Source organism: Molothrus ater, chromosome 3 (genome assembly GCF_012460135.2).
Source record: "Molothrus ater isolate BHLD 08-10-18 breed brown headed cowbird chromosome 3, BPBGC_Mater_1.1, whole genome shotgun sequence".
Lineage (NCBI taxonomy): Eukaryota > Metazoa > Chordata > Aves > Passeriformes > Icteridae > Molothrus > Molothrus ater.
The window spans coordinates 89510237-89531383 of record NC_050480.2 but is presented as its reverse complement, the minus strand read 5'-3'; the positions used below and the strand labels follow the sequence as shown (position 1 = coordinate 89531383).

At 42.1% G+C, this 21147-nt stretch overlaps 1 protein-coding gene across 3 annotated transcripts in view; it reads right to left on the bottom strand.

Annotated features, from left to right (window-relative positions):
- Positions 1-1368: 1368 nt before the first annotated feature.
- RARS2 (arginyl-tRNA synthetase 2, mitochondrial) overlaps positions 1369-21147 on the bottom strand; it is a 30470-nt gene continuing 10691 nt past the window's right edge. For 2 of the 3 annotated variants that reach the window (XM_036379675.2, XM_054514214.1), the window contains exons 8-19: positions 19723-19799; positions 18132-18287; positions 16563-16669; positions 15850-15945; positions 13926-13986; positions 10161-10237; positions 8739-8863; positions 7433-7500; positions 7223-7332; positions 6157-6252; positions 3844-3918; positions 1369-2928 (exon numbers count right to left, since the gene is read on the bottom strand). In XM_036379675.2, the coding sequence (XP_036235568.1) occupies positions 2688-2928; positions 3844-3918; positions 6157-6252; positions 7223-7332; positions 7433-7500; positions 8739-8863; positions 10161-10237; positions 13926-13986; positions 15850-15945; positions 16563-16669; positions 18132-18287; positions 19723-19799 (1289 nt within the window). In that variant the 3' untranslated portion in view covers positions 1369-2687. The remainder of the gene's footprint in view (positions 2929-3843; positions 3919-6156; positions 6253-7222; positions 7333-7432; positions 7501-8738; positions 8864-10160; positions 10238-13925; positions 13987-15849; positions 15946-16562; positions 16670-18131; positions 18288-19722; positions 19800-21147) is intronic. The other variant, XM_036379676.2, reaches the window with a different exon arrangement.

The following is a 21147-nucleotide window of genomic DNA, read 5'->3' as shown; positions in this document are numbered from 1 at the left end:
GATACTTGGCAATTGCAGTTTGATTAATGACAGGAAGAGTTCTTCTTCTAGGCACTAAGCACAAGATGATGCAACTCTACAGGGAATACCCCTGCTTTGAGCATTACCTACCTCAGAGTGACTAGAGGTAGCCCTTCTTGTTTGGTTTAAAGTCAGATGAAAGACTCTGAAGCTGTTTGTTAGAGACTTTCCTTTTACTCTTTAAGTGTTTTTTAAATTCAGCTGTAGGTGTTATAGGGATCCTCTATGCATAGCATAGGGGAAAGTTTTTACTTGTTCCTGTACCTCTGGCTTAAGTGTAAACAAAGTTTCTGTCTAGAAGATCTTTTCTCTCTCAACCTCTCTGCATACAGATGCTCAAAAAGGGCTCTTGTAATGCATGTTAACTTTTAATTTATCAGTGCCAACTGTGCAACTTCAACCTCCTTCCTCATCTTCTGAGGCCTTCCAGATATTTCAACTCTACGTTGAGGGAGAACAGACCCTGGCACATTTGGGCAACTTGACATTCACAGTGGAGTTGAAATGCGACCAATTTCATGCTCTTGGCTATATTTCTTCAAACAGGAATTGTTTTACTCGAAAGTGGGGCATGTTAAACACAGCAGTAACAATCATGCCTAAATTCTCTTCCAGTGGGAGAGGATGGTCCCCTCTGCCTTTGGCCAAGTGTTCCACTACAGTGTTGCTCTTGGGAGTCAAGGCTTCCATGGTGGAAGGTATTGCCAGGCACCTGCAGGACCTCACAGGTGCTGCTCCACCTCTCTACAGCAGTGTGAGGCTGAGGGGTGCCAAGCAGCACCTGCCACGTCTGCCTGTGTGCACAGTGCTGAAGGGAACACTGTGCTTCCTGTTCCACCAGCTGGGCAGCAGTCTCTTCGTGCCAGCCATCACATCAGTGGGTCTGAGGAAGGGCTGAGGAGCAGGGTGTGACAGCTGGCAGTTGGGCTTGGCTGATGTTCCTGAAGGCGGAATGCAGCACAACACCCAGGAAAAGGGCTCTGCAGGGTCTGAGTAACTCCTTCTGTTACAACAGACAGAGAACTTGAAGCCATTGTGCCATTAGGCCTTGGTACACAGGGAGTGGAGAACTCTGCTTAGGGCAGCACAGTTAATACCACTTCCTCTACTAAAAGGATGTGATATTTACATGGCAAATACACAGCAGTTCTCTTTCATGGGAAATTCCAGGTAGAGTAGTGTCTTAAATACACTGCTGCCACCAAAGGTCTGAAGAGAATGAGTGCGATAGCCTTGCCCCTGCAAATGACTGTGCCACACCTGCTGGTAGCATGGAGAACACAAACCTGCCAGCACAGATGGAGCTTCCAGCCTGCAGCAGCAGTGACACACAGGAGACCATCCATATTATTGTGGAAAAAATCATTTTACTATGAGATATGACTTGACATGGGATATGGCTTCGTTACATTTGAGTTACGGGTGTAATGCCAAGAAGTTTCATTCCATTGGCAAGAACTGAGCGTGCTGCGTGGAAGAGACAGAGCCGTGCCTGGAAAACAAACAAAGTCCTTTTAGGGTAGTGCTAGAGAATAGGATGTGGTTCTTGGGACAGCAGTTAGATGCCGAGGTGAGAACTCAGTATGCAGCCTGTTCCTGTGCAGTCTCAGCCCACAGTGGGACTCGGATCTACACAAAACCTGGGTATTGAGGAACATGCCAATGCTGCCAAATTCACACCAGCTGTTGGCAGCCCATTGCACTGTCAACAGAGGAACACTTTGTCAAAGGAAGGTGGAAAGGAATGCCCAGCCCAGCCCTGGAGGCAGAGCAAGCAGAGATGCATGAACAAGAATGCAATGACTAAAAGCTGAACATCTTTCATGCACCAGCGGCTAGTATAGCCGGAGGATACCGCTGGAATCCCTCCCCTCGCTGTGCCTGAGTGACAGGCTGTCAGGCAACTATGGGCTGCTTTGGAAATTGCACTCTCCCTCGTCCATGTCTTGGCTGTTACACAGCTGGCTGTTTGGGAAGGGCTCTATCAAGCTTGCTCCAAAAATCATAGCTCTTGAAAGCTGTCACATTGCAAGATGCTTATTTTTATTTACAGGATAAGGAACTGAGGTTTTCCTTGAAGTTTGATGCAAAGGAATGAATGCCTACAGTATCAAAGCTCAAATACAGACTGCAGCTTCACCAATTCCATGGACTGTTTTTCCCCCACAGCACAACTCAACACTTAAATGTGATCTATGAAAACCAAATAGGTAATTTCTTTTGAAATAGATGAAAGAAAATAAGAGAGGCAGTGTAATTAATATATCATTTACTGAGTTGTTAGGAGGTCAAACATTGCCTGGGAGATCAGTAAAAAGAATTTGCATTTATTTGGAATAGCACATTAACAGTTGTCAGCCTCTGTGCTTTAGCTAGAAAGGCAATACCGACAACTTGGGTTATGTAGGTGGCAAGAGGGAGGAGACAGATTCAGTTCTCTCCTAATTCTTTATCTTCCCACATAACCACTAAAGGAAACTATCACAAGTCAACGAGCAAGTTAAATGCTCAAATGTTTACTCTTAAAACATTTAGAAGGAAAGGTGATGACAAGGTGTTTGCCTGGGTCTAGAGCAGTTGTCCTTAGGGAGTGTTGTGTTTTTGGAGGATCAAGCAGAGCAGCCCTTTCCCGAAGGCACAACTGTGAACAGCAATCCCTGCCTTCCCTAAGCAGTTCCGCCCACGGGAGAGCCTGGCTGTTGGCTCCTCCGCCTGCGGGCTCGTATTCCCCCCAGTGGTGACACGGCTGGGCTGGCAAAGCCCTGATGCATCCTTCCTCCAGGAAGGGGAGCAGCCTGGGGCCGCCCCCCAGGCTCCAGCCCCCAACCCCGCTGTGCCGCACCTGTGCCAAGGCCGGGGGCGCTGCCTTTCACGGGGAGGGTTTTGTGTGCCACGGCTGCCAGGTGGCTGCAAGGGAAAACATGGGAGAATGGTGAGAAGGAGCAAGGCACTTGACAAACGCAGCAGCGCTGTGGGCTACAGAAAGCAGCAGAACTGGAAGAGCTACCCACAACTGCAGCATGCCACGGGCTGATTTCCAACAGCCTCTTCACCTGGCTGAAGGAGGGCATGGTTTTCTGTAGCCTGCATGGTGTTGATGGTATGCCCTGACAACTCCATTCTCCTAAAATAACCCCAAAAAAACCATCTTCCTGCTTCACACATACCTTCCCACTCCCTGCCCTCTCTGCCCCCAAAAAACGCACAGAACAGTCTCAAGACTGATCTGGGAAGATCCTTGAGAGCCTATCCTATCATTCCCAAGATGCATGATTCTTTGCACAATTTTCCTTAACTTGTTAAAGCCTTCCCTATCCACAGGCTCTACAGCTTCCTCCACCAAGCCGACACCAGCATTTCATGGCGCTGTCCACTCCTCTGGGAATCAGATCCACAGTATGGCTTACACTAATAACAAGCTTTGTTCACGGGCTGAGATAGTAGTTAAAAGTGGTTTGGATAAAATTTCCTAGCTGAAATGTTGATATTGAGAGGATGTTATCAGCTAAAATCTGCTCCTTAAGACATCATTAGTCCAGCATGATTTTGGGTTCAGATACTGTGTTTCAGCCAAATGATTATTTTTTCTTAAAAGCTGCTAAGTTTCTCAGAAGGATCCTGGCTCCAGCCTTAATCTCAACTATTTATTACATTATTTGCTATCCTACTTTATATATTTCCTGCTGCAGGGAAACTGTGCCACAAATTTGCATCTTCCCACTATTTTTACTCTTCAAAGCAGTGCAGATGTGAGGGCTGCAGAGCCAGCTCAGGAAGACCTGTCCTCACTGGAGACATGGCCAGTATCAGCAAACACCTTACCTCAGTGTGAGGAGGTAGCTGACAATGTGCTTGGGTTGCAGATCCTGAGAAGATCTGTACAGGACCTCGTCATACCTGTGAAGGAAGGAAAGGATTGTTTGGTGCTGCAGTGGTACAAGGTGTACTCAGATAGAAGGCTCATCAGACTTGCTGAAGTCAGAACAAGCACACAACCACAGCTGTAGAATTAGCAAAACTAATCTTCTGAAGCAGACCTAAGCCATGTCATTAGCACACAACTGATTATTCCTTCCTTGTTCACTTATTATTGAAGGAGATTGCTTCTGCTCCTCATCATGCAAACAGCTCAGGGAGGCAGGCTATAGCAAACACAAGAGCTATATTTGTTCCTGGAACATTATGTCTGGTTTTACATCTTAACACTAATTGTACGTTTCTAGGAGCAAAAAATGTGTTAAATAACCAAGGAAGTCAAAATAGTCCCTTAGAGGACATTGCCTTTAATAAAAGCAGCTTAGCATTTTAAATAGATAAAAGGAATCTTGCAACATTAGAAAAAGACAAATCCTGGAATACAGAATCACACAGAATAATGGTTCAAGTTAGAAAAGACCACAATGGGTGATCTGGTCCAACCTCCCTGCTCAAGCAGGTGTTGTATTGCACTAAATAGTTTATTTAGTTGTTGTTTTGCACTGGGTGATGGAAAATTTGTACTGAGTAAGTTAGGTCACAGAGATTGTTATTCCCCCTTTCCCATTACATGGTCTCTCCCCTATGCACGCCCCTTTCTATATCCCCTGGTGGTCTGGTCCTTGGTCACCCCTCCCCTCATCCTTCCCCAAGTGTATCCCATTGGCCACGGTCCTCTTTCCCTGCCCCCATCCCTTGGGTATAAAACTCCCCTGCAAGGGTGCCACACCCTCTTTTCTACCTGCGTGGTCGCTGCCAGCAGAGCGTCCCCTCCCAAGCCAATAAACAGGACTCTCGTCCCCACGAGGAGAAGAGCGCTTCTCGTCTTTTACTGTCCATGCCAGTCCGTGTGGGCCTGGGTTCGAGCAAGCCGGATTGGACCCATACAAAGCCCAGAGACTCAGAGATTGCTGCAAGCAGGGTCATCCTACATAACTTACACAATACACTTGACTTTGTAAGCCAGTATTAAACAGGGTAGAACAGGCAGTCATGACAGCTATGTTTTTTCTTTGTGTGTTTTGCTGTCCTTTTTCACAGCCTGCAAGAAGGTACCAACACCTCCAGGGCTGAAGAGATTTCAAATTCAGAGTGGGGACTGGATTTCCTGTCTCTGCTCAGCTCCCAGGCCCATCCCTGCCAGCATGTCCAAGCTGAACCGCCATGGAATTTTCCATTCTTTAAGACAAGCTGCAGAACTGGGGATCACACAGTGGTAACAACAGCTCAGCAGATACATAAGAGTACAAAAAAGTCCCAAGGAACAGCTCACATGTTTTCTGTGAAATACAATGGAACTGCATAAATAAGACACTGCTGGTCTTGCTGAGAGCTGGCTGGTCCTGCTGTTGCTCAAGAGAGCGTGCAGCAAACGATGGGCTGCAGGCAGGCCTCTGGAGGCTGTCACAGTTCATGGCAGGGCTCTGCAGCCCACACCTGCAGGTCAAAGGAGCCACCTGGTGCACTGGCATGACTTTTGGAAGTCCTAATTTTAGACAGATGGCCTCAGGAAGGTCTTAGTAGGGTCAAAAAAGTTCTTGCTGGTACTGCACAGTGTGCAATGCAGTATACAGGAATTCTCAGTAGGAACTCTGAAAGCTTCAGTTGTTTCTGACTCCATCACAGGCTGTGCAACACTGACAACTCCCTCATCTCCATAGTTTAATTACACATCTATGAACTAGTGAAAACAGAATCTGCTCAACCTTAAGACTGAATTAATGAGAACACCACTGTTATTAACAGGTACCAGTTGTGCATGTTCAGTAGCTCTGAAGGATGCTGAGCCCCCAAATGTGCACACATATACTCCATGTACCTTACCACCTCTCTCCTCACATGACAAAAACAGAACATGAGGGACCAAGCAGATCTGCAGCTAATATTTATACAGAGCTGAGTACACTTTTGTGAAGACAAGAATAATTAGGAGGCTCATGTACACCAAGTATGTTCCAAATACTGCTTTTTCCATCATATGGCTTCTAAAACCGTGAACATTTCAAATGCTGCAATCCATGTGGCACAAAAGGCAAGCCATTGCCTCAAACAAGCCATTTTTTCTTACAATCATACAGTCTGTGCCCTCTCAAAAGGTCAGTGGCATATCAAGATATTTATTTGAAGGGAAATGGAATTTGGAAAGAAAACTAGACAAACCTGAGAAGATGCTGAAGAACAGAGATGGCATCTGGCTCTTGCAAGCATGACACATTCACATCAGTTAGCTCTGCATTCCCATGCATCTGTTCTAAACTAAAACACAAGAATGGAAAACAAATGTTGGATGAAAACCACCTCTTAGCAATGCTGAACAGAAAAAAACCACAGTAATCTGTGTTTTTAAGGAAACAGAGTAGGCTCAGCTCAAGCTGAATGGAGCACTGAAACAGACTAGCTGACTTAAAAAAAATGAAAAATGTGTGCTGGCCATTCAGTTAACAGGATTAGACATATGCATGGACAACAGGTCCAGAAGCTAAAAGGACTAGGGAGGTAGACAATCCCCCACTATGGTACCTTGGAACCACCAATACATGACAAGGGAGTACACGAAGAACAGACCAGAGAAAAGGATCAGGCTTGCACGTTCTCTCTGAACACCATGTCCTGCTACCATTGCCTCACACCTTTGGTCTCACCCAGGAAGGAATCATACAAGAAAACACATATTGAGGTCTGCTCTGGCAGTTCAGTATAACTGATAAAACTGTTCAACATGGACTCTTCTGAAACTCTTTAAAAAAAATAATTAAATAAGTGTTTGACCTGAGTCAACAGGAAGGGATCTCCTTTTAATCTCAGCTGTCAACAGTGGGGGAATAACAATGTAAAAATAATCCACTAGTTACTGTGGGTAGCAAAAACATCCAGGTTCTGTGATGTGGTGTGTTTTACAAGTGTGGGTATTTTGGCTTTCACATCAGTTTCGTTAGTTCTAGGCAACCATTCCTCATCAGTGACACCAACCACAGAGAAGCTGTTCCTAGAACTGAGAAACTACATGAACAGTTAGTTCAGTTCCATGGAAATGAGGTAGAAAATTTAAAATTAATTGGCCTGATCTTCTGGGAAGTCTCAATGATTTCTATCTTAAACTCACACTTCTGCTGAAAAAGTGAACATGTGTCATATTTAAGGAGTTAGCATTACTACTTAGCAAAGCAGAAAGTTAATAAGGTTAAAATTCATGTCAGACTGTGCTGTGCAGAAATGCTCCTCTTACCTATGGAGTCTGGCATGGGTGTACTGCAAGAACACCCCTGTATCTCCCCGACTCTGGAGAGCTCGCTCCCAGCTAAACTGGTAATCAGATGACAGAAGGCCCCGGAAGTCCTGGAACAATAAATTGATGTCACCCAGACCACAGCTCTTCATCTCAGTTTGCAACTTCTCACAGACACTGCAGACACCTCGTCAGGCAGCTCAGACTCACCTGAATTATGAGTGCTGCAAGACCAACCTTCTCTGCTGTCTCCACAGGATCTTGGGTCTCTTTGGTTGCTGAAGAGAAACAGAAAAACATTGCTAAGTCTGCAGCACCATAATGACTCCTGCTCAGACTTGGAGATGCCAAAAAAAGAGCAGGCAGATCTTCCATAACTGTAAACTAGCAATATGGAAAGCTGAAAACAGCTGTTTCACATGGGCTTTTTCCCACTTCCCCTTGTATGTGTAGCACAGATTTGAAGTGAGGAGGGTGCATTACGACAGACTATGCAGGCTACACTGAATTCTTTTTCACAATTATGACAGCCAATCTCCAAGATCAGGGAAATGCAGATTTTGTTGAAAAACTGATAAATAGCTCCAAGTGATAACAAGATGCATAAACAAAAAAAGTTGTTCCAATGGCTAATGGACTATTTGGATGTACATTTAGGGAGTATTCATGCCATCCACTGTAAATACCTAAACTGACTATGCTGAGGGAATCTGAATTGGGAGAATCACAGAATGCTTTGGGTTGGAAGAGACCTTTAAAGATCATCCAGTCCAAACCCCCTGCCACGTGCAGGGAGACCACCTCCTTGTCCATTTTACAAGGAAAATCGTCTGTTTCAAAAAAGCTGAGGAGGCAGAGCAAGGAAGATGCATACTACTTAAACTGATCAGATTGCTGGCTCAATCCAGCACCTAACCCCAGAGAGCACAAGAGGGGGCAGCATTTCACTGGGAACTGCTTGGATCTGTAGTGCATCAGGAGGAAACGATCCTGGAGCCACAGCCCAGTGAGGTGCAGGCAAACCCCCCCCTTCAGCACAATCTGGGGCAGAGCAGTGACCTCCCTGGCACTCGGGAACAGCCACGAGGCTGGCAGGGTCACAAGGCAGCAGCGGCAGGCAAGCGAGGGTCACTCCTGCCAGAGAAAATTGCCAGAGCTATACATCCTTTGGATGAAATCTGACTGATCCCTCAACTCCAGCCCCAAATCTACTACTGACTCATTTGTCCCTCCAGAAAAAAACAATTGTCCCCAAAAGGCAGGTACCTTCCTTCTCAGGGCATGATAAAATAATTTCACTGAATTTTAGAATTTGTAAATCTGCAATTTGGGGGAGTTCACAGAGTTGCAAAGAATTATTGTAATGTTGCTTATATGATGGTTAGTACAAAAAGAAAGGAAAGGAGCATATTACTGTGATTAGTGCAATACAGGGAGAAGTGAAGGGTGGAAAAGATGACACAATGTGATCAACACAGAACATCAAAAGAAGCCAGTAAGACCTGAAATAGCTAACTTTTTGTGGAAGTCATGTTTTGCAACATCCTTGAGCGAACTTCATTTAAAACATCTTCCAGAAAAACTACTTCTCCTCTCCGAGTCTTCATTCCTTGAACTAGACCAAAAGACACATGCTGGCACCTGTGTTGAGAAGCAGCAGGATCAAAATTATATTTCAATAGAGAGAAACATTTGCAGTGTTTTTTCAGAGCTGGATTCTCTACGAGGAAAAAGCAATAACAGCTGAATAAATAACACTCCAACGTGGGAAGCTCAGTGATATAATCAGTAACTCTCATTTCAGCAACCAAGCTCCATACTTATTATATAATGGGAAAATTATGATCAGAGTTATGATAGCCTGGTCATTTGTGTGCTCTCAGGAATCTCTTGCTACTAGCTTTAGTACAGAAGCCTCAATGCAATAAACTGCAATAAATTGAGGAGAGGCAGGATGTAGACAGATCAAATTACTGTGGCAACAGAGATCTCTTAATATAATTAGAAAAGGAGTCATAATAATTCTATTGTGGCCACATTAAGCTAACAGTATAATTAATCATTGCTAATAATAAAGCATTCACTGTTTCTGCTCGTAATAATCCCAAGCATTATTCTTGATTCAGAATCTAAGGTAATTTTAGCACAACTTGAAGCACTGTGAAAGGGGGCAGGTTGGTATTCCTGAAGGCTTAAACCCTATATATAACCACAAAAGACATGCAGTCTGGCAGAGAGGAATATGATTTAGTCTGGAGATCCATTACTGACCTTTGCTCAGATTACTAACAAGACTGGTAATTACAATGAATAACAGCAGGGATACACTTCCCTGCAATAGATACTTCAAGCCTGAAGCATGATTCACAAACTCAGATTCTGATCTCTGCTAAAATAAAATACTTTAAGAGGTAATAATTTCTGACCACACAATATCCCAGAAGCTATGCCATGAAGTCTCTTAAAAATAGTTTCCCTTTTTCACATCAGGCAGTTATGAAAAACCTGTTAAATGAGAGACAGGGCTGTTTTTCACATCCAAAACACACAGCAATGACGCCATCCACAAATAAATCAGACCGGCAGGAGTGGACACACAGAATGAAAAGGCTGCTGATAAGGACCTGAGGCCCACACTGCACATATTTCTAAGGGTTTGTTTCTCTGTTGGACTAGTACTAGTTGGGTTCTACAGGCAAAATGTCTGCTTGTACTCTGGAGTCCATTACTTGCACACCAGCATCACATCTTGTAGCTTAGTTTCATCCAAAATGCCTACATGATGTGTGCTATAGCATGGTGGTGGATGGACACCATCAGGAGACTCTCCTCAAAAGAGCGCTCAACTGAAATCCCAATGTACATATTATATACATTCTTGAGGAAAAAGAAATTAACCACCAAAACCAGTATATAATTATGATTTTTAAGTACATACCTTTCTGCCCAGTCATAGCCCATGAGCTTCAGTATTTGGAATAAATGTTGAAAGTGATTACTTTGGCTTTTATCTGTCTAAGGAATAGAATTGATGCATATCAGAAAACACTACAAGTCTGATAAGCAGTAGCTTTTAACACACACTACCACAATGCCAGTAAATCATTGCAAGCAAAATTAAGACTCATGAAGACAAGCAAGACTTGAAAATTGTGACAGCTGGAATCTATGGCAATGGGATTTTGAATTATGTTAGAAAAAGAAATCTACCTTTTCAGAAATTATTATTCTCAGGTCATGAAGGCAAAGACATTAAGTGAAAGGAAACAATGTTCTGTAATTTCTCATGATCTGAGAGCTGCCCATCAAACAAAATATCTCCATTTTCATTTCAGAACCTTGCTGCTCTTGTTATACCCCTGGGTTATATCACCAAACTCCAAGGGTCCTTTGGCTTAGAAACAGAACTCCTCTTTGGCTGTCTGCCTCCAGAACCCAATAGTTTCTATTGTCCCCAGCATGATTTGTAGTTTTACATCATAAGGCAGATAAATAATTCAAAAAAATGTAAAAATGATCACAATTTCATGACAGTGATGCATCTTGTTCTCTCTTCCACTTTCAGTTACACTCTCATACAAATTGAAGTTATTTCTGACTGTATGTTATGTTTAACAACAGCCTTCACATGTGTTTCTAGCTACAGCTGCTGCTGCTCTGAGGTTCATTTTCCTTCCTAATTGTTTTGACTACCTCACTCAGACCCCTTTTTATCCCTCCTTATAAAACAGTGCAGAGATAACCAAATAATCACTATTTCTCATTTGTTTGCTGTTTTGGGACAAGGAGTGAAATGCTTGTGTTCCTTCTCAACTACCCCTGTACAAGCACCTGCCTCCTCTCTCCTAGCTCCTCATAACCTGCTCTGCTCCTGGGAATCACCTCTCCATGCTGACTCACAAGCAAGGCTGGTAAAGGGACAGCTGATAAATGTTCAGCAGTGGCTGGTGCTTCAAACAAGGCTTTCCAAGTCCTTTTGCATGCACCTTACAGATGATGTGCATCTCTGCACAAAGCCAGACCTATCTCATTAAGTGGCTGGCTTTAAGGTAGAAGTCTGCAGTCTGACAGCATGGATTATATTTAATTCTTTATTTCTAAAAGCATTTTCATCTCCTTCTTGAGTGCAACATTCAATGGAATCTTAAGTACCCCTTTCATACCATGCCACACGTTTTAAGATGTTTTGAATATTTGCCTCGTACCACTGCCTTTTTATGAAATAAGTAGATTTTTTTAAAACCTAAACTGGTGAATGCACTGATTTACAGCATTACAAGTAGTAAACCCATTTAATGTTCTTCTGAAGAAGTCCATCTGATGAAAATAAGACAAACTTGTGAAATAAGACTCTAGAGTCTCTAAATAATTTTCTTGTAAAAAGATGAGCATTCTGAAATATGTTTGATTTTAGTCTTTAATAATTAAATACATTAACATGCTCATTTAATCCCATGAAGTCCTCCCGCCCCTGGTAACACTGAGTAAAGTCCTAACTCACTACAAAGCAGTGCCACAAAACAGCAGCAAAGCTCAGCAAGGCTGCCAGTGCCCTCACCAGGCTGTCTGTCCCACAAGAGTCTCCTAAAAGTTTGTTTCACTCTTTTTTTTAATAACCCACTTTCTCAGTCCTCAGAAAGTCAGAAATTGTAAAAATACTAATCATGTCCTCTGAAAACCATACAACTTGAGCAAGGCTGAGAGGACAGGACAGTTTAATCTGTCATTTCCCACTTGGATGAGACATTGGCTGTGATGGACACGAGTCACATCACAGTCTGGCTGTGCTGTGTTTCTCTTTGGACTGAGAGGAGACCAGGGAAGCCCAGGCAAGGAATTAAACAGTGACTGGAGTTCAACTACAGCAGCAATCTCCTCAAGACTCTTGTTCATATACTTACTCATGCCATTAGCTGAAAGTTCAGCTGACATCCTGATTTGTGCAAAGTGGACAAAATTTTCTAATTGTTCTTTCTCCCTTGGTCCCTGCTACCTCCTGGAACACCAAACACATAACTGCCCACCCACGTGAACCAGACAGGAAGCATCCTTAACATCTAAAGCATTGCACTTTCACAGCCACACTGCCCTCGGATGCTGATGGACTCACTGTTCCAGCCAGCAGGGGCAGAAGAGCGCCCATCAAAATCACACTATTTCCTCCCAGAATAACCAAAAATTCCCTGTTCTACGACAACATGTAAGAATGGCAAGCTACAGGAAACTTCCTGAAGACTGAAGCTAAAAGGAGGAATGTGATTTAACTAGAAGTTGCACTTACAATGTGTATTTAATGTTCTGCTTACTGATCTCTCTCCCTGCATCTTGTTATGTGTCACATTATAATGACTTTTGAAAAAGCTCTACAGAAAGGGTACAAGGACATTAACAAACATGACCACATACAGATTTTTTTCCACATGTTACTAATTCTGGACTTGATAGAAAAGAACATGGCTTTTGTAATTTTTTTTCTAAATCTGAGAAAAAGAAGATTTAAAAGCATCACATGATATTTTCTTGCTAATATGAGATCAAAAACAGTTTCAGAGAAGTAAGGAGACAGTCCTGCTATTCATATCCATTACTGATACTGCTAGAATTGTGAAAAAGCAAAATAATGAAACCAATAAATATAAAAAGATTCCCTGTCTACAACTGCTTCATCCAGATTGATTAAGTAGTACTTTATCTGCAATTTCTACATAATGAAACTAAGGCATTGTTCAAAGCCATAAAAATGTACATTTCAGATAAGATATCAGGACTTCAGAGTAGACTTAGTTTCATTTTAGACCATTAATTTCTAAATTAACATTTTAAAACCCTTTATAATAGTAACATCTTTTTCTGGTTTGTTTAATTATTAATTACAACATCTATAAAGAAAATAAAATGTCAAATCAAGTAAGAGCTCCTTTCAAACTAATTGCAACGAGTAGAGAATAACTCCAGAGCTAATTTCCATAAAATCATATAAAGGCTTGGGTTGGAAGGTACCTTAGATCATCTTGTTCCAACCCTCCTGTTGTGGGGTAGTAGAGGAAATGTATTGTATTTGAATATCTGTATATAGGCTTTGCCCTGGGAGGTCCCGGTTGTCCTTGATGGGCTGCAGCTGTGACCAATGAAGATAACTGGGATAAAAGGGGGTGGGTTAGCCAGTCAGGGAGAGCCTTGGAGGAGCCCTGAACTGAGAGAGAACAAGATGCAGAAGAAGGAGTCTGCTGTGAAGCTCTGCAGCCATAAGAACACACCAAGGAGGTATGGACTTTAGAAATCTGATAACAATGGTATGGGACTCCAGAAATAGAACAACAACAGGAAAGGGTGTCTCCCACTGTACCACCTTGCTCAGAGCACCATCCAGCCTAGCCTTGAACACTTCAAGGGATGAGGCATCCACAGCTTCTCTGGGCAACCTGTTCCTGTGCCTCAGCACCCTCAGAGTGACAATTTTTTCCTAATATCTAATCTAAACCTACTCTCTTTCAGTTTAAAGGTATTTTTCAGCCATTCTGGGGGTCATGTACTGAAACAGAACCAAGGAACGCTGCCACACAGAGGCACAGCTGCTGGGCAGTAAGGGCATCCATTTTACTGCCAAAAGTACTGTGTGCCAAAGTCATGTTGCAAGCCAGAGGCCCCTGGGTTACTGCAGAGAGTCAGCACCAAAGTGTGTGCTGAATCCAGAATTACTTACCACATAAATCATGGTATCCCAGCTGTGCTTATTCATTCTGTCTATAGCAGCTGCAAGATCTCTGAAAGAGATAATGAGAAACTATTTGGACTTTTGCTCAGACATACCTCACTAGTTGCCTCTTAGAAAAATAACCTGCTTTTTATGGAGGGGAGAGGACTTCCTGAAAAGAAGGATCCATGTATGCCTTACACATAAAAAAAGGACATGTGTACTTTGCTGATAACATGTCTGAAATGTTTTTTTTAAACCACTACCTAAGAAAGTTACTGAGGAAACTGTTCTTTGTGCAGAGTAAGTCCAGTGTCTGTCTGCCTGCTGGGACCTGGGAGAAACAACCCTTTCCTGGAAAATGAACCCATGTTCAACCTTAGCTTAAATGGTACAAAGCTCATCTACAGACAGACAAGCACACAGGACTGTCCCAGGAGAACCATCAGCCTTGTACTCCAATCTGAAAAAAGCATTTGCAATTGCACAAGACTTGTTATGGAATGCTGAGGGGAGGAACCAAAGATAAGAAAAGATCATAACAGGGATGGGTGGCTTTTAAGTCGATTGCTGGTTATATGTTTGTGTAGTTCTGTCCTGCACCTCTTCGGCACAGTCTGTCTTTCCATGAAACTCCATTTCAAACTCTCCTGGGGTGAGGGGGCTCTCTCCTCTGTGTGAACACATGTTTGGAGGGTCAGCAGCTGCAGCTGGCGACTACAGCTCACGTAGGCTGTGCATCTGTGGTGTCAGAGACTGAGGGGACTGGGCATGAGTGAAATGAAGCAGTAACAGCTGGAGCCTGACCAGGGGTCACAAGGTGTCTCAGCCAACAGCTGGAGTGAGGGCACACACATCCTCCTATGACTGACAGCAAGTACCAAGCTAAATAGCCAAGCAAGCAGGCAAAGTATCCCAGAAGTCTCCATATGTGCCTGCAGAGATGGGGCACCCAGAGCAGTCTGAACTGTTGGCATCAGAGGGTCCAGGCTGACTGCTGGAGAGACCACAGGGGCCTCCAGCTACTGGGGGATGCATAGTGCATGTACAATACATATGTACATTGATTAAATTATTCAATAATACACTTAGCATATACATAATACAAGTATATCTATCACAATATATATCACATACACATATGTATCTATGCACATACATCTATTTCTTCACAGGAATAGACAGATACTCATCCTAATCATCCAGAGGGGAACAAAGTGCCCACTGTGCTGAGTGGTTTTGGGCCTGTGGAGATCAGGTGCTTATGCTTATTCCTGGCTGATCTGTGGGCATGTAGCTGTGGCATCTTTGTCTTCATTTGGCTAAGGGATTCAGCAGCTCCCTAATGCACAGGATTGACTGTAGCATCTCTCTAATACCCTTGCCTTGAAAAGCTGTACAGTTTACCCTGAGGGCTAGACACTAGATTTATTTACATTCCTGGCACAAAGAAACTGTTAAGGCTTCCATATTAAAATACCCATGAGGAATTTTAGGATACTGATGAGATGGCTGAAAAACAGCAATAAAATTGATGTTACAGCACTGGTGGTCCACTGAGTCAATGAAGGCAAGGCTGAACAAGCAGTTTTTTCCTGTATCACACCATCAACCAACATTTTAAGCAAAGGTCTTTTAAAATCTTTATTATTTGGCAACTATTTATTAGATCCAGAGATTCTAGTTTCATTTTCAGTTAGTAGCTGGAGGAAGTATTATAATTTATACAAAGAGGAGATTTACTAACATTACTTAGGGGGAGGAAAAGTATTTAAAAGCCATTTTCATCCCATCATAGTTACATTACTAGTTTCACTTACAACCATCCTAGAAATAAAAATCTTCATAATCCATGCCATCAGTTATCAATGTGCTGATGTTCAGAAGTTCCCTGGCAGAATGACTGGCAGGGAGCACAGATGGGCTTACTTGCCTTGTTATATAAAGAGATGTCCCATCACTGCGCATGACGGTGGAAACTGTCGAGAGGTCTTTCTTCTCCGAGAGATCCACAACTCCTGTCCCTTTTCTGTAAGTCAAGGGGAAATACTGATGGCACTGCAAGCCATTACACTGGTAAATTCAGGTAAGACTGAGGTCAGAGCCAAAGCCAAGGCCTCTTGCCACAAGCCCCCTTCCCTCTAGAGTGTCTCATTCCTTTTCTTTGAATGAAAAGAATCCATCTCCTTTAAGCCTTTTTGAAGACCGTTCCTGTAAGTTTGCAGTCACCACTGCTGATGTCAGGGAGCAGCCTGCCCACATTTTGATGCATTCCATGATTACAGCTTCCATCCCAGTTCAGCCAGGCACCTACTTCATCAAGGTAAGGATGACATCTAATTCTGTTCATTAAATGGCACACAGAGCTACCAAACCAATCAACAGCCTAAAACACCATTAGGAGTTGAACACTGTCATTGTACCCAATTTGTCAAGGTCAGGCTTCTGTGCTAGTCACAGAAAAGGAAAATGTAAATTTTAGCTGTGACTGCACAATCCTGATGGTCTTCTACTAGAACAGCTACCAAAACCACGTAAAGAAAACTCTTCCCCTCAGGTTATGTACAAACCTCACTCATCTTATCTTGTCTGAAGTGCAACTGAGATGTTAAATAAAGTGCACCAACAGATTGAATGAGCTCATACATTGTTTTCTGAAGGAGTCCTTTATCTTCCAACATCTTCAGAACTTCCTGGGCCTTCTCTTGGTAAAATGACTCTCCAGAATATTCATCAAAGTGCACTCCTAGACGCTGAGAAGTTACAAGAATATCAAAGAAGGGTAATATAGTTAAGATCAAGGCTAATTATTTTTCTGTCATTCAGATGATAGGTCACAGATCAGATATAGTGCAAAGATTAATGTTATTCCAGGAAATATCACTTAATTGTTAAAAGGAAAGGATGCTTGGATTTTGATTTAATCGATTTCTGCATTAGAATCAATCTCTCCCTGAGGTGAATATGATGTTCACTGTAACATTCATGAGAAATCAGGCATAAACTGGTTAGAGCAATTCATACACAATTCTGAGGCAAGTCTCTTCCTTGCTGTGCTCAAGGTGAAACCAGTGGGGTGCAGAGGAGCTACCTGGACATGAAACCAACCCTATTTTAAAAGGATGCTTAAAGGAATTTTGAAAAGTAAAAGCTGCTCACAAACATTGCTGAGCATACAGAAATTAAGTCTGAGGATACATTCAGAGGAGACAAGATGACCTTAACCATCAAACCTGGTCAGTTCATCAGTTTTAAACTTTTTAGTTTAATTGAAATTGGGAGAGAAAGACCTAGCTGTACCAGTCATCATGTGATTAGTGATGGGTGACCTTCAAGATGTAGCTGCATATACAGCCCAGTACCTAATTACCTTCAGAGGCCAGCTTTCCACAAGAAATATCAAGTGTCTCACTTCTGAGATCTTAAGAGTCCTTTCTTGGCTCCAGTGACATGCTTCAGGGAAGAAGTTAAAGCAAAGCCACATTATCTGGATTATAAACTGCTTTAAAATTTTTAAGGGTAATTTTTAGGTCAGTGGCACAAACATGTCCCATGAAACAGTGGACACTGGCTCCACTTATGAGATCACAGTGTAAACAGACAGCTGTGTATTAGCTCAACTCCACCTGCAGGGAACTCCTGCTGCTGTAATGTCTTACACCCAATTTAATAAGCACCATTTTAACATTAGATCAGAAATGTGAAAGGGTCATCTTCTAATAAAATCTATTACATGGAAACTTTTAAATTTGGTGGGTTGTTGCTGACTTCAAAGATAAAGCAAAACCAAGCAATATTTATTCAACACTAATTTGCCTGGCTGTTTAGCACCACACTTTGAGCTTCAGGACTTCTGAGAAGGGAGAATTAGTCTAAAGGCCAATTACCTGGACTATATTAAATGAAACGAATCTAGCATGTCAGCAACTGTAGTGACAGCCTGCTTGGATGAGAAATCAGCTACTGTGCTTTTTCCCAAGCAGAATGAGGCTTAGCCTGGCATACTGAGAAACAGCTTCCTCACAACATTCTAAAGTTTTAAAGTTAAGGGAAATGAACTGGTAACCTTAGAGCAATCTCTGATCCCAAGTGAGTCCACTGCTTGGCAGTCTCCTACATGAAAAGGTGCTGTGCACTGTCAATTATGTTGATGAAGCAATAGAGAAAGAAATCATTTTACCAACAACACAGAAAAAGTATTTGGATGATTTGTACCTTATAAATCCGGACGTATTCCTCAATACTGAGGTCTCTAAACTGCTTCCAAATTGACAATGCCTGCTCATCATGTTCCTCCAGTTTTCTGAAGAAATCCTTAGCCAGCTTTTTTGTGTTTTCATCTTCTGCTGCTTTGTTAATCTGCACATACACCTAAAATATGACACTAAAAATGCTGAAGTAGTATAATCCTGTCCTCCAATAAAAACAGTTCTACAAGAACAATACACATTTAAAGATTACATTTTTAACATTTTAAAAGACTTGTTTAAGCAACACATTCCCCATTTAAAGAAAGAATGAATAGCCCAAAGCCCAAAAGGAAAATGTGCAGCTTATCTTGAAAGAAGACTAATGCCCTAATTCCTTACTGCTGCCACTATTATCCTCTTCATAACCTTGAAACAACTGCAGCAGCAAAATATGGAAGAACTAATTTATGCTTGGAAGGGAACGTATCATGGACTTTTAAACCACAGCCACGTCTCCAAAAGACCAGAAAATTGACATTTATGGCAACTGCACTGTCTAAAATTGAGATAGCAGTTGAAGCAGCAAAATCTTTGATAGACTCAGTATTTTACAAACTTATATTCATAGGAAATACTGATTTCACACCCCAGCAGAAAAAGCACAACTTTGAAACACATCTCAGTTTTTGATACAGCCAGGCATACAGCTGAACAAACACTTAAAAATTGGGAATAACTGAGAAACTAATTTGGTCTCAAACAACTACTGTTTCAGAATCTTTTGCATCTTGACTGAATACTGTTCTCTACACTTAAAGGCAATTTTTTAAGGTCATAAAGCCTACATGCTACTGCAATAGCTGGTATTTTGAAGCTTTAGTGCAAAATTCAAGCATAAAAAATTAAAATTCTAAGAGTAGACTGAAATCATACATAAAAATGAAGTAATACACAGTGATGCACAACCTCAAAAATATGACTGCTTCTTGTTTTCTCTTTAAATCAGTCCTACAGCTCTAAAACTCCTCAGTGCTGAGAATCTATCAACTTAAATCCACAGGGCTCGGGAACGAGGGAACAAGCAAGTTTACCTGTGTCAATGAAGGTGGCAAGCTCAGAAGGGGCTACCCTGCCATAGAAACAATTGACAGACATGCATTCAGCTGCTGAGTACCCAAGCATCCAAACACAGTTTGTTCCTTTGCCACGAGACAGATTTGCACAGAGCAGTTCTCCTGTGGCACACTGCCTGAACAGCAGCATCAGCCACAGCTCCCATACCCAGCTCAGCTCTGGGCTAAGAAAACACCTGAGAGTGCCACACAGGAACCCTGACTGACTAAGCCCATTAATATGTGAGATCTTTTAGAGGATGAGGGCTTGAACATAAGCCATCCTCTCCTCATGGTTACTGGGTCTGTGCAGGTCAGTACATAAATCCCTTATGTGTTTTGTATCTATATCGCACACAAAGTACCACTTAAGAGTACCAAAAAATCAACAAAAAGTAAATGCTAACTCAGATGGTATCAGGCATGTTTGAATGGAGCAAGCCAACAAACCGTAACGTGTTTAATCCTGCAAAGACAAATCTAGTTGGTCTTCTCTGAACTTACCTCAAAAAGGTGTTGCAAAGGACTAGATTTCAGTTTTTCTTTGTTGCCAAAGGATTGGAAACCAACACCCAATAAGCCTTGAATAACAATTACATATAGAGTCAGACAACAGACCAGAGTATATTGACAGGTTATTTTGGTAAGTTTAGTCTTAACACTGGAACATTTTAAAAGAATATAATGGTGTATGCTACAAAAAGAAAATCAAAAGCATAACCCTATTATTCCACTGAATAAACATCACCCCCCTACCAGAAATATAACAGCTAGAAAACAGTAAGAAATACTGTGTTAATTTCTCAATTTCTCATGAAAGGAGAATTTGTGTTTCTGGACTGGTACAGACCATCATCTTTTACACAGCAACAAGATGTAAATAAGAAGCCATGCAGTGGAAACTGTCCAGCAACGGAATATACTCAAAAATCCTTGTTTTGCTTCCTCCCTTATTAGTTTTATCATTTTAAGGATAATAAGAACTGGGATACAACACAGAATTCCTCATACCACTCATGCAATGTTTTCAAGGGAAATTTTTGCTGCCTGCTCAGAATATGGCTTTTTGTGAGCATCCAATTCGGTTTCAGGACTTTCCAAAAGCCATCTTAAAGGGAAATAAATCCAAATCCCCATCTTTTTGTCTAAGTGAAAAGACCCCATTGACTCCTTCAAGTAACATTAATCAGTCTGTCTCTCAGATTATCAGAGACTGACTTAAAGGCCAGCTTATCCCTCTGAGCTGACAAGGACCAGGACTGATGCAGGAATAGGTATGCAGGTATCCCTTTGGAAAACTCTCTGCAACTGAACAAATAGCACTGTCTCAAGAATTTCCCTCTTAGAAACACTGAGTACAGAAGAACAGAAGAAGGCATGGCAGACTTAAAGAAGAAAAACAGGTCAGGTTTTAGGAAATAAAATTAGTATTGTATTAGTAATCCTATTGAAAGGAAGTTAAGGACAGCTTGTTCTGTGAGCAATCAGAGGTGGATTTCCTAACGATCTCTCTTAGATATTCGCGTACCTAAACATTCCACTATTCAGTACTGACTTCACACTCCAATCTCCAGCACACCTGTCAGTCTTTATTCAACCCAAACACATCCTTCCATTTTCTGTCATTCCCACATTATCCCCAGACCTTGTTACACTCACCAGTTAATGGTAAGATGCAGCCCATGTTGGAACTGATTCTGACTTAGGGGTGCTGACTGGTTAGCCAGCAGGTTAAACACAGAAGGTAACTTTCTCTCCCAGAGGTCAACACATTGTATTTCTGCCCTTACTGGGCTGCCAACTGTCATAATGCCAAAAGTAATTCATTCCCATGGAAATATTTTTCTTTGTCAGATATAGCTAAAGTTGCCCAATGGGATCAAAATTTATTAGGAGCAGAGTGACAGGAAGACAGATGGACAGATAGTG